The sequence below is a fragment of the Lepidochelys kempii genome, chromosome 1 (assembly GCF_965140265.1).
Source record: "Lepidochelys kempii isolate rLepKem1 chromosome 1, rLepKem1.hap2, whole genome shotgun sequence".
Classification (NCBI taxonomy): Eukaryota; Metazoa; Chordata; order Testudines; family Cheloniidae; genus Lepidochelys; species Lepidochelys kempii.
Window position 1 is genome coordinate 150776989 of NC_133256.1, and position 13605 is coordinate 150790593.

The following is a 13605-nucleotide window of genomic DNA, read 5'->3' on the forward strand; positions in this document are numbered from 1 at the left end:
TTCTACTAGTATGACTGTGCCGCTATAGTTATGTCAGATGAGTCACACTCCTGACTAACAAAGCTGTATTTGTATAAAAACTGTGTAGATCGGGTATATTTATAATTTTGAAAAATGGCAAATGTATATATTTGATTGTATTCCTTGCCTCCCTCCACCCTTCCTGCCCCACTTGTCCCCTTAAAGTGAAAGCTGAGGTTGTATGCAGGGATTGCATTGTCATTTCCCTTTGTATTATGTCGAGCACAATGGGGCCCCAATGCTGATTAATTATAATACAAATATTTAATAAGTGATCGTGTACCCATAGTGTTCTTTTGGGTTATGGGAATTAGACTGTAATGGTGCTGCCTCAGACTGACCATAAATAAGCTTGCTCGTATATGACTCGATGCTTATGGAATATATATTATTCTTATTCAGCAGGACCCTGATTTAAAAAATGGCCCTTTTGTGCCTGCAAGTGAAAGTGTACCTGAAGATTTAGTGAAGAAACACCGTAGGAATGCATCTGGAACACCTTCAATAGCAGTTTCTAGGGCATCTCTAGCATCAGGTAAGTGTTCATTAGTAGTCCTAATTCTTTCTAAAAAAGAAAAGGAGTACTTGTGGCACCTTAGAGACTAACCAATTTATTTGAGCATGCGTTTTCGTGAGCTACAGCTCACTTCATCAGATGCATACTATGGAAACTGCAGAAGACATTATATATACACAGAGACCATGAAACAATACCTCCTCCCACCCCACTCTCCTGCTGGTAATAGCTTATCTAAAGTGATCATCAAGTTGGGCCATTTCCAGCACAAATCCAGGTTTTCTCACACCCCCCCCCCACACAAACTCACTCTCCTGCTGGCAATAGCTCATCCAAACTGACCACTGGTCACTTTGGATGAGCTATTACCAGCAGGAGAGTGAGTTTGTGCGTGTATGGGGGTGGGGGGGTGAAATGGCTTTTTGCTTGTCTTATATTGATCAACGCTCATTGTCTCTGTCTCAAGAGCCAGGAAGACTTCCTGGGCTGCAGATTCTGTCCTTCATTGTCATCGTTAAGTGGTCTTCTCTCCTGCTTTTTACCTTGATGGCTTTGTTTACCTTATATGTAAACGTAGTTGCCTGTGATCAAGCAGGTCAGACAAATAAATACACATTCCTTTCTAAGTTCCCTGTAAGCTGCGCGGCCGTGCAAGAGCCTACTTAGTGCTGTGCAGGTGCTCAGGGAACCCGCCTGGGGACCTGCCGCAGCTGGGGCACCCCTCCCCTGGCCTGAACCCAGCCGCAGCCTGGACCTGCCATGGCTGGGGTGCCCTGATTTGCCGCAGCCCGGGTGCCCCTCCCCCAGCCCGGCCCCAGCCTGGACCTGCCCGGGCAGGGGCACCTATCCTGGAGCCTTAGCCCCAGAGCTGCCAGCCAGGGTGCTGCTGCAGGGAGACCGAGTTGGTGGGAGTCCTCTCTCCCTGATGTAGCCCCATAGCACCCTCCTGCACACCAAACCCCACATCCCTGGCCCCACCCCAGAGCCTGCACCCCAATCCTCTGTCCCAGCCCTGAGCCGCCTCCCACACTCCGAACCCCTCAGCCCCACCCCCCACCACATGAATTTGGTTATGTGCACCAATATTAAGGTGTCACACATCACCTCCAAAAAATTAGAGGAAACACTGATTTCTTTGTCTAGGAAAAAACCCATTTTACCTCCTTTGTCTGTTTACAGACTCCAAAACACAATAACAGAGAGTATCCATACTTTCACATACAGTTGTGTTACCTACATTTCCCAGTGTCATTAATGACCAGCATGTTCTTAATTTTCAAATGATATATTACAAAACATGTCTTAAATGAATATCATGACAACAGTGTGGTGGGCCAATGAGTGTGTCAGGCCTGTAGTGAGTTACTGCAAAAGGTAATGCCAGGGTACCAGTTTACTACATCATGGGCAAAATTATGATAATGGATATACTCCACGGGCCTGTTGGTATGAGGAGCTTCCAGGGTCACCGTATCATCATTCACTCAACATTGAAACTTCGGACTCTGGGTTTTTTTTTTTTCTTATTTGCTGAGGTGAAGGGTTGCAGGAGTCATTGTGAACGTGTAGATTCATCCAGAGCTCCTGCTGCCTATGTCCCTGATATCATAATGACCCAAGCAGGTGGCCCTGCATGAGAAGGCCAAAGGCTGAATGGCGTGTGACCCATAGGGGACAGACCCATATAGCCCATAATAGTACTGAGGGAAGGGAGGTATCGAAAAAGTTGAATATTATGGTAAAAATTATTTTTCCATCATTCAGCTGAAGGTGCTCAGATACCACAATTGGGTGCCATGGCACAAATACCTTGATGGAGATTATTTTGATTTGATTTAAAAAAAAATCATTTTGGTGTTGTAGCAACAACTACTAAAAGGTGACAATATGAAAAGAACAGTGTTTGTTGTATAAATTGTATATTAATGAACACCTTCCTTTCCCCTTTGTTTTCCAGATCTCAGCAGATCTGAGATAGATTTGAGTGGGTCTTTCTCAGAAGAAAACAAGGATGCTGTAAGCTTAAGAAGTAAATCTGTACCTGATGCTTTAGACCAGGACCTGGTGAGTTAGAAGTGACACTAAAGCTCACAGGGTGGAAAAATTGTCACTCTAGCTTCTGAAGTCGGCATAATCTTTAAACTCCTAGTTCTGCACGAGAGTGAACTCAGACTTGTATAAATTCAAGCCTGCATCTAGCTTATGCTGCAATCATTGCAGAATGTAAAGCACCGCACACTACAATAGTATTAAAAATTGGAGTAGAAGACTCTTGGGCTTATGGAGACAAATGTGTTTGGGAATCAGTTTGTCAAGAAGGTGCCTCAATTGTGTGGAATTTTGTGGACCGTTAACAAATGATATCCTTGGGCAACATTACCTTCCAAACACGATGTGTATGGATTGATTCCAAGTAATAGCTATACAGTAGTTAAGGCTCTTTGTAGTTATGGTAGATACAATAGCTATTCATCTGGGAATTTTTTAGTTTGTAAGTGGATGGAGTCTCATCTTAGGATACCGTTCATGTAGTGCATTGAACACTTCAGATCTTCACCAACTCTTGCCTCATTGGATTTTTTATTTTTTTTATTCGGAGTTATACTCAGTATCAAAGCTCTTCAGCTTTGTCCCTCTCTGCTTGTCTGTTCTAGTCTTGCAACACGTCACCCTCCCGGTCTCTGCTCCCCAGTGATGCCAGTCACCTCCTACTATTTTGCAGTTTCTCACAAACATCTCCATGCCCACTTCCATGTTTTCCCCTTGCACACAGACTGATCCATAAACCATTTCCCTCTCCTCCTCAAAATATATCCAAGTCCCACCTGGGCCTCAGTGCCTATAAGAAATCAACTAGTTAATGATGTGTGATGCACAGATGGGGTTATTTGGCTCTTGTTTTATGTATTTATAACTATTTTTTAAGTTTTCAACTGGATATCTGTATATAAAAATTGTATGTATTTGACTTGTACTCCTCTCCCCCCCACACCCTTCATATGTCACTTGTCTTCTTGGATTGTAAGCTCTGCAGAGCCAGGATCATGTCTGTGTGTGTATGTACAGCACCTAGTACAATGGGCCCCCCCATCCTGATTAGGCCTCACAGGCACTACTGTGTTATAAGTAATAACCCAGGCAGTCATGTTCTGTCACCTGTAGCTACACACAGACATACATGCTGGTATCAAGGGGTAGTTGGGCCTAACCTACCAGAGAGGAAGGATGGTCCAGTGGTTAGGGTGTTGGCTTGGGACTGTGGGCAAGTCACTTAGTCTCCCAGCTGTACAGTGGGGATGCCAGCACTTTCCTGCTTCACAGGCGTGGTGTGAGAATAAATTCATTCGAGTTTGGGAGGTGTTCAAATACCCTAGTGATAGGGGGTATATAAGTACCTAAGATAGACAAAAACACTCACCTTGGAAGCCCTTGTCCCAAAGAGACTGGGGATGCAGTAATCTTGTGCTCATGGGGTTAAGGTTGTGGCCTTCACAGTGTTTTAGGTTCCCTGAAAGTGGTGTGGGAGATGAGAGGCATCTCAGGGGTAGTGTGCAAAATGAAGAATCAAATCCTGGAGGCTGAAAAGGTTGTATCTCCCTTATGCCTGGCCAGCTGGTGGTGGTAGCTGGACTTTGAAGTATCTGTTCCTGGATAGTTGGAGCTGCTGTTGGTGTGGGGGATGTCCTGCATGGATGCGAGAAGCAGATTGCCTGGATGAACTGGGCTGAAAGAGTGAGAGAGGGCACTTGCCTCCCTTGCTCGCAGTCAGCTATTGGTGATTTTGGTAGGACACAGTCTTCCTTTTTCAGGGAGATGGACTGGATAACTGATAGGTCTTTTCTTTCTCTGAGTCTATGATGCTTCTTGGTTGCAATTTCCAAATAGACTTTAGAAGCTGAATACTGTGAAATACATTTATCAAGGAGTACTGGGGGGGGGGGGGGAGGTTAATTGTGGTGTCTGCTTCAAAGTTGAGAGAACTCTCTAGTTGTGTGTGTTTGGGTTACTGAAAAAAATACTTCTGTCAGAACAGGGAAAAGCAGGGAATTAAAACAAGCAATTTCAAAAGTGTATCAGAGCAAACTAAATTAGTTTTTAAAGGTCTATTAAGAAACACCTATTCAGCCACTTTATAGTAATACAAAGCACTGCTCACCACTTCCTCAGCCATTTTAGTAGAAGGAATTGGATTGGGTGTATTTTTATAACCCTGATAGAGACAATGAAGATTACTTAGTCTCTTACCACTTCTAACTTTAATAAGCAACAGTAACCAATTATGTGGCTGTGCTTCTCTAGCACCCTTGAGAAACATCGCTGCTGTCATGTAAAATGAACTGTGGCTCTGCTGGCAAAAGAGAGAGTCTGAGGCGAAATGTTAGCTTTCCAAGCAATCTCTTGGTTTCAAGAATGTGCTCACAGTCTGTACAAGTTGAATTACAGATTTTAATGGTTAGATTTTCATACTTCCTTTGGCAAGGAGGACGAGATGGCCAAAATGTATAGCGTGGCTGTCTGAAATTAGATATCCAAAGCCATATTTAGGCACCCAAGTTTGCAAATGTTGATCCAAGTTTCATACACCACATTTATTTGCTGGGCAATCAAAAACTATTATTTTTTCATTAAACTATAAATGTATTCTGTATAACTTTGAGGGAGAAAATAGTCCTGACTGTGTCTCTATATTTGCTCCTTCAAAATATCAGGGTAGCTCCACTGAAGTCAGTGGGGAGAGGGAAAGTCAAGGGAGCTACCCTGATTTATACCTGTGAAGGACTTGACCCTCTATGGGTATGTCTACACCACCATTGGCAGTGAGCCTTGTAGACATACTCACACTAGCTTGGCTTGAGCTAGCATGCTAAAAATAGCAGTGTGAAATTAACAACATGGGTGGCAGGCTCAGGCTCTCAAGCCCACCCAATGCCATTGATCTGAGATTGGGTAGCTAGTTCAGGCCTCTGCCAGTGCTACCATATCTGCATGGCTAGTTTTAGCATGCTTGAGCCAAGCTAGCTTAATCTTGTCTATCTGGGAGGCTCACTACCAGCTGCAATCAGACATACTCTTTCTCTGAAATTGAGTTGCCATGCAATAACTGGGAATCCATTGACAAATGTTAACAATTCTAACCCAAAACGTTTCCCTACATGCCCAGTTGCCACTCTGTTCTCCTGGCCTGCATAAAAAGCTGTGAGACCGAGCTTGGAGGAGATAAGGGTCCGTTTGGTTTGGGAGAAGGACAACAGTATTTTAGATCGGCATGTAGGGTGGGATTCTCAAAGCCCTAAGGGGAATTTGGATGCTGTCTTCCAATTTTCAAAACCTCTGCCTAAGAGATGTGGGTGGCCAGTTCCCATTAAAGCTAATGGCAGCAGCTTTGAAAATGTCAGTGATAACCTTTATGTAACCCTTCTGCCAGGTGGAGCCAGCAGCAGCCAGGGCTGGGTTCAATATCCAGGGGTTTGAGCCCCCACCCAGTAACCTGGGAAAATTACACACCACCCCTGGGTGTCTCTGAGAGGCAATACTTCCCCACTCGCAAGCACAGAATCTGAGTGTAGATAAGAAACTTTTCATGAAAGGAGGGAAGTCATCTGACATTGATTAGGGAAAATGCCACAATCAGGATTCATAAACCTAAAACTGTGAGCAGGACACCCACCCCAGAGTGCATGGGGCAGTGTCTTCTGCCTTATGTTCTTAGGTTCTACAACCAAGAGTTCCTTTTCTGTGCCCCTCTCTGCTCCCTCGCCATACCCCACTCACAGTGATTGTCCTGGGTCAGTGAGGACCCAGAGTTCAGAGGTGCATCTGTGTGAATTCACCTCCCATCCAGGGAAGAAGGCACCTTGCTTGCTCCACCATCTGAGTACTTCTGCACTGCTGGCCGCCCAGCCAGCTGCTTGTTTTCGCTAGCCAGTCACCTTCTGTCACCTGCCTCTCTGCTATGACCTCTGCAGGTCAGTCTCTAAGAGCTGGGTGGAAGCTCAAGTGATTTTTCAGCTCTTAGGCTTGACAGAAACTGTCAAGCTGTCCCTACAAGTGATTGTAAGCTTTGAACACTTAAAATACCAAAGGCTCCTAATGGAGCCTATTTAGCTCTATCTTTGAACAGTGGGGAGGAACAGGTTAAACCAGACCGGGGACGCTTCAGGAGAGTCCACACCTCCTGGAAGGGATACCTGTCCCCACCTCTCTTACTTTTACAGGGGTCTGGCATTTGAGCCCCTGGCTTAACGATGTCCTTTCAGTTGAGGGTGACCCCCTCATTTGGGACAGGTTAAGCATAGTTTTGCTCTCCTTTATTCATACAATCAAGACAACAAAATTGATAACATTTCATTACCTCTGCATTCAGTGCTAAAGTGATTTGTAACCTAACACCAGCCAAAGTTGATCACTTTGAGCAACACCACTCTATCTGCTGGATATTTAGGCAGAGTAGGTGTGTTCATGTAAACACAGTTTGCTCCTGAAGTCTCTCCCCATCCCAACTGGCTGTCAGGGGAGAACTCATTCAGATTCTGCTTACATCTATAATGCTTGTTAAAACCCATGAAGTCTCCACATGACTCATAATAGAATGGTAACTTTCTGTTTGTTTGGGTTTTTTTCAAAAGCTAACATTCCTGTTAATCATCTGCTTTCAAGTTTCAGTTAATAGTTTTAGTTTATAATTACCTAAGGTGTGCCTAAGGTGTAAGAATTAGGTAATTTACTAAAATGCAAATTCTATCTATCTATCTATCTATCTATCTATCTATCTATCTATCTATCTATCTATCTATCTATCTATCTATCTATCTATCTATCTATCTATCTATCTATCTATCTATCTATGAAAATATCATTTCTTTGTTAAAATTTTATAATGCTGAAGAAAAAAGAACTATGAATATAATCTTCTTGAAAATTTCCAGAATGACTTTTCTGGAAACCACATTTTTCTGTTTATTCAGCTGCTATGTTCAGCACAGACAGTGGTAGGACACGTTTCTTTCAATGTCCACAACCATGACTTGGAGCACTCAAAATACCAGTCAAAAAGTAGTTTTTATATATTTTTTTTATATTTAATCAGTCCTTTGTCTGTCTGCTACGATTGCCAACAAGGATGCAAATTAATATTACTAGTGGTGCGGCTTAGTTGTTATGTAAACATGTCCATTAGAAACTGGACTGAGATCAAAAACTCAGCTCACTGAATAGCTAGTTAATGGTAGGAATAACTTGTGGTCACTATGGATTTGGGCTGAATTTAGTTGATGACTTAAAGGTTGAAGCCTCCATAACCCATAACTGGTATCCAAAGCCATCCAGTTCACATATTTATTTTCTTAAGATTGAAAAACACCTACTCTGTCCCTCCCTTGTTTCCCAACCTAAATACGTGTGTGAAGATGCCTAGCAGAATAGGGTAATTCAGGTGTGCTACTGAGAATGTAGGGTGCTTGGAAATCGACTTCGTAATGCAGTGCCCCACCATGTAAGGTAAAAATCCATTTCCTACTCTGGGGACATAGAAGCCTGGAGGTTTTACAGTTTTCAAACAGCTGAAAGGTGAACCAGAAGCGCCCTTTGTTCCTGGTATACTGATTGTGACTGTGTAAAATTGTTGAAAGTGTGAATCAAAAGTCTCTCGAGACTTGAGTTTGGGAGATGTGTTGACACAATCTTTCTTAAACAGAAAAATATGGAATAGAACCCAAGGAAGGAGTCAGATATACAGTTGACAGTAATATACAGTAATTGAATGACTTTCTTTCTTTCTTTGCGGTTAGGATTACCTGGACGAGATAGAGGAAGACCCTGATGACATAGTGACCTCTCATTATCTAAAACATCGCAGACATTTGGCAAGTGGATTATCAACAGTAAGGTCTCCATTGGAAAACATCTAGAATTCCCTCATTCTTTCTCACTAAGCAGTTTCTTGCTGAAGTAGATGTGGGCTAATGACACAGAACACACACTGAGCATTCAATTTCATTCAGTAGATATTTTTTGTATTGATTCATATCCAGACCTCCTTTCCTACTGCTGTTTAGTAGCAACTTTGACTTCTTGGTGATTTTTCTGTTTGTTGTGATTTTAGTATCCCTATCTGTAAAGCTAAAATGCCATTCTCTGCCATCAGTACTGAAGCAGAGATCCATTGTTGTTTATAGTGTAGCTGTCCTCCCTGCACACTGATGACTTGGGACCTGATCTCCGGAGATGCTGAGCACCTTGTCCAAAGTGCTGAGTGCCCTCACCTTGAAATGATCTCAAAAGAAGGTGTGGACGGGGCACTCAGTATCAGGCTCTTAACCGTCTTATTAACCGTCATTAATTGTAACTATGATCTGTTTGGCAGATGCTGTATGTGAACAGTGAGAAATTTCAACACGAAAAAAAATGAGAGTAGGAAACCTGAAACATCTGGCCAATCTAGATGCTCTGTCAAAATGAGCAAATCTAGAATAGCTGGTACTGATATGAGGAGATAATGTGGCTTTAAAATAAAATCCTCTGTCACTTGTAATGACCGTCCCATTATCAGAAGGACGTGTGATTTCCATCCACTATGCCTGACTTCTGGCCACAGTCAGACAAGCCTATTCAGAAGTTAAAACATTTTTCACAAGACACCAAGGATAGCAAATGTCTGTATTTATTTAAATTGTGCCAAACAGCGGAAAGGCAAATGCTCAGTCTTGATTCTTTTTTAATAGTTTTGGTGAAGTGTAGCAATGGAAATTCCCTAAGTTCTGAGGAATTGGGAAGGGGATAGAGGCACAATTTATCCTTTTGATAGAAAAGATTTTTATTGATAGTTGAGGGATAGCGGGCTTGTCTGGGGGCGACGGGGGAAGAGATTAAACAATAGCCATTGCTCACGGGCTCCTGGCTATGGTTGCCAAGCCTCCAGAATTTCCCTGGAGTCTCCAGGAATTAAAGATTAATGTCATGTGATGAAACCTCCAGGAATACTTCCAACAAAAACTGGCAACCCTAGCTCCTGGTAAATGATGATGTGAGATACAGGCCTGTACCTGGAGAGATTAAAAATAGGGATTTATAGTGTGCAACAAGCTCAGTTTTTCAGAGTTAGCCTAGAGAAATGATTGATTTGAAGCTTCTTCATTTCATTGAAAGAGGATCCCACCCTGTTCTGTCTTTCCTGCCTTCTCATTGCAGTCTTTGGTGGGGTTGTGAATGGTTGGGCTCACTCTGAAAAAACTGAACATTTTTTAAGCTCCCTGCAACATACAAGTGCTTTCATTTTATGCATTTGCATCATGTGTCAGTAGCTTCATAACCCATATGGAGTTGGTACTAATGGTGACCCCAACTCCCCACATATATTCCATTCTCTATGCAACACAATCCCAGTGTGGCTCATAGGTTTCAAGACATTTCATATGCATAGAATAAGATATTTGGGGATCAGCTTTGCTGAAAGCATTTCTGCTTTCCATGAAAACTACTGTATATTTCTGCAACAGCTTTTCATTCCCAGGACGCTTCACAAACTATAGACAGTGAACCAGATCCTTAGCCCTAAGAAGGCTGCTTTGTGCTATTCTAGGAGTGTAAAGCAGCCTTAGGTTTGTTTGAAGTGGCTAGCTGTGGATCCCCTTAAAGCAGAGGAATCCCAGATGGGATAGAGTTGGTGTAACCAGCACTACATAGTCAATTTATACTCCTTGAGATAGGAGTCATGCTGAGGGGAAGGGGCCTGAGTGGTGCACACTGCAGGAAACCATAAATTAGAGCCATCCTTAGGCTGTTTTAAGTCATTCCTGGGATTTGACTAACTGACTCCCCAGCTGTTCCAGGGATAGGGGGGTTGCATACAGCCATCCTTGCCCACCCTCCCTTAGGTCCTGTGCCAGAATAGCTCTGTGGGACCCAAGATTGCAGCAAATATACACAGTGCCAATGGAATGCAGCAGTCTCTGGGTTGGAGGGTGGTAGCAAGGTGAACTAGTGATCAGGACATTTGATATAAAGGAAAGGGAAATTTTGGGCCATGACACTAGGAAATGAATTCTATTTTGTGGCATGTGGTATTGTATTTTTAATGCCTCACACAAAGCAGACAGAATTCCAGTAAAGGTCACCTCCAAAAGACTTGCGTTCAATTGTCAGCATGGAATTCAGCTTGTTGCTTTGGAAGGAGAAAGAGCTGGGTCAAACCCTTTATTCCAGGGTCTCAAGGAATTCAAGGAATCAGAGTTAAAAGAGACTTGGGCATGTCAGGCCAAATCAACCCTAGTAAGCAACTGTAACTCAATCAAAATCAGCTGAATTACACCCACTTAACCAAATTTGAATTTGACTCGTTGCCAACACATCTATAAAACCTATAGCTTGCCAGTCTATAGGTTTTATAGATGAATTCCTTTCCTTGGTCTGAACTCTGAGACTGGAGTTCTGGAGTTGCAGGTGCTCAATACTTCCCTTGGTAACGGCCCTTAGGTGGTAACTTTATTTAATGAGCATTTTCCACGGTACTTTCAGCAGTAGGTTTTGTCTTCCTATATAGATTCCTTTTGACCTTTCTCCTAATCTAAATGCAGCTTTCCTGCTGCAGTAGAACTGAGATGATCTCATGCCTCAGTGCTCCTTTCCTCTTCACATCCCCCCCCAGCATGCTTATTAAAGTCACTGCATGCTATGTTAATGGAAAAGCTTCTATCAGCAAGCAGCTTTTCTTCCCCCCTAGAGTGGAACAGTTTTACTGGTCTGTTTTGACCTACTCTGAATGTATGTTGTTGCTAATATTCCCCATCTCGAATACTCACATTTTTCTGATTTTATTTAGTTTGTTCTATGCATCTCATCCTTCAGCATTGTACAAATGCTGCGAGTAATTTGCTTGTTGCTGAGTTTTAGCCTTTGATAGTGAAACTAATGACTTTGTACTGTGGCACAAAATAATTCTATAAATGTCAAATGAACCCTAATTTTATAGAAATCTGAGTAAGGAGATTACAGTGTAGATAATTAGAGTGCCCTGAAAATCAAAACCACAGTACTTGGGCTAAAAGAAAAGAGAGGTTATTTTTCCTGGGTTCCACCACTGGACACAACAACTTGTCAGGATCATTGCATCGGTCTAATTCCTTGTTCCAGTGTCTTATATTTTACCAGTAAGATATAAAATGCTAGGATGATTAATACAGGCCTCAGATGTTGAGTAAAAGGAAGCTCTGCACTCTGATGCTCTTAGTGGTATTTGAGACATACAGTCATTACATAAGTAAGTTTTCATTAAACAGCCACATTTATCATATTTAACATGACTCCCAGTGTAAATCCCACAAAACAAAAGGCTTTTATTGTAAGAAGTGAAATATTTCAGTTGTTATAAAATGTTTTCTAAATTAGTCTTTGTTATTTTATTAAAGCAATTATTAGCAATGTAGGGATTTTCTGATGGAATTCTGGGCTCCACTGGAAAGAAACATTTCCTGGTGGTTTGGTTTTAAATTTGAGATATCAAGAATAAGCACACCAGTCCCTACTTTCCTTCCTTTGCTGCAGGACCTTAGCAAGAGGTTTGGAGGATACAACCAGTAATGTCAGAAGAGGTTATAGCTTAAGCTGTGGCTCATACATTCTCCCTTCGCTGGTTCGAAGAGGAGCTTGTGACCAAGTTATAAACTCCTGTGACCTCACTGGTGAGATCCTTCAGACATCTTGCCAAGGTCTTTCAGCAACAAGAGGAAAACGGGCCCCTGATATTCTTAATACTTCAGTTTAAAAAAAAAAAACCCAAAAGCATTTTTTTCACAAAATTTGGAGGCCAATTTTAAAGGAACAATAAAGGGTAAAACCAGAAAAAAAGTTTTTTGTTTTACACGTACCCTTAAAAACTCCCCAGAATTAACCTCTCAACCTACAAGTGTTCAGACAAGCTTGCTTTAATCACAATTCTAGTTTCTTATGCAGGCCCCAGTGCTGCAAACACTTGCATGCATGCTTAAATTTTCACACAAGACGCTCATTTCAATTGGAATAGTCACATAGAGAGTTAACTAGTGTTTGCAGGATTTTTGGCCAAAATGAAAATCCCAGTCTGTTGAGTCGGTGTTCACATTTAATTTGTTTGGTGCTACCTTAGTACAGCAGATTCTGTCTTCGTTTGTCACTAACCTGTATTCCTGCAGATAAGCAGGTGACACTTTTTCACTCATTATACAATTATACAATTCATTATTGGAGGGGGATTTAGGTATGGCTTGGTGCCTCACTGCTGTAAGTACTGTATCACTGTGGTTTAACACCACACTACCCACCTAGTCTGTAGAACTTGTCATTTCTTTTCTGAATTCTTCCTGCAGCTATCTAATGCTATTTTCTTTTGACCTTTGCATTTGTCTTCCTGCAAGAACTTTCCTGAAGGCTCTGACAGGAAATGCTCCTACTTAAATGTACCTGAAGCAGATGGTGATACTGTGAGTTCTCTTGCTTCCTGTCAACTGCTTTTCTGATATTCTGCTTTTCTGATGTTCCCTCTTATTCCTTCTTTGTGCTGAGAACTCTTTCGGGGGTTTACCCAGGCTTTTTACATACAACAATTCTAAAACACCAAAAGTTAGATATGTTTTTGATTAATATTATTTAAAAGCCAGCAAAAAAATGTACACCAGAGTTTTAAAATGCCTTGGGTTTCTGCAATGTACAAACTGTCCTAATTTTTGTCTTACAAAGATTTAATTCTTTTCCAGTAGTTATATTAGGGACAATTTTAAAAATTGTGAGACCTGCTTATGCTCTTAGAAATGCCCATGATGAGGTGACATTGCTTTATTAGGATACTGTATATGTTTTTGTGTCATTTCCATGATGGGGTTTCATATAATTTCCTCTGAAGCACCTGGTACTGACCACTGTCTGAGACAGCATGCTGACCTAGAGGGACCATTGGTTTGCCCCAGTATGGCAATTCTCTATTCCTGGGACTTGCTATGTGATCGTAGACAATTTACTTAACCCTCTGTGTTACTCAGTGGCCCCACTGGGAAATGGTGATCGTACTAACTTTACCCCCTTTATAAATCATTTTGAGT

General features: G+C 42.0%; 1 protein-coding gene across 3 annotated transcripts in view; it reads left to right on the plus strand.

Annotated features, from left to right (window-relative positions):
- SYTL5 (synaptotagmin like 5) overlaps window positions 1-13605 on the plus strand; it is a 182287-nt gene that overhangs the window by 140936 nt on the left and 27746 nt on the right. For 2 of the 3 annotated variants that reach the window (XM_073358234.1, XM_073358241.1), the window contains exons 8-11: window positions 424-556; window positions 2496-2602; window positions 8326-8418; window positions 12925-12990. In XM_073358234.1, the coding sequence (XP_073214335.1) occupies window positions 424-556; window positions 2496-2602; window positions 8326-8418; window positions 12925-12990 (399 nt within the window). The remainder of the gene's footprint in view (window positions 1-423; window positions 557-2495; window positions 2603-8325; window positions 8419-12924; window positions 12991-13605) is intronic. The other variant, XM_073358250.1, reaches the window with a different exon arrangement.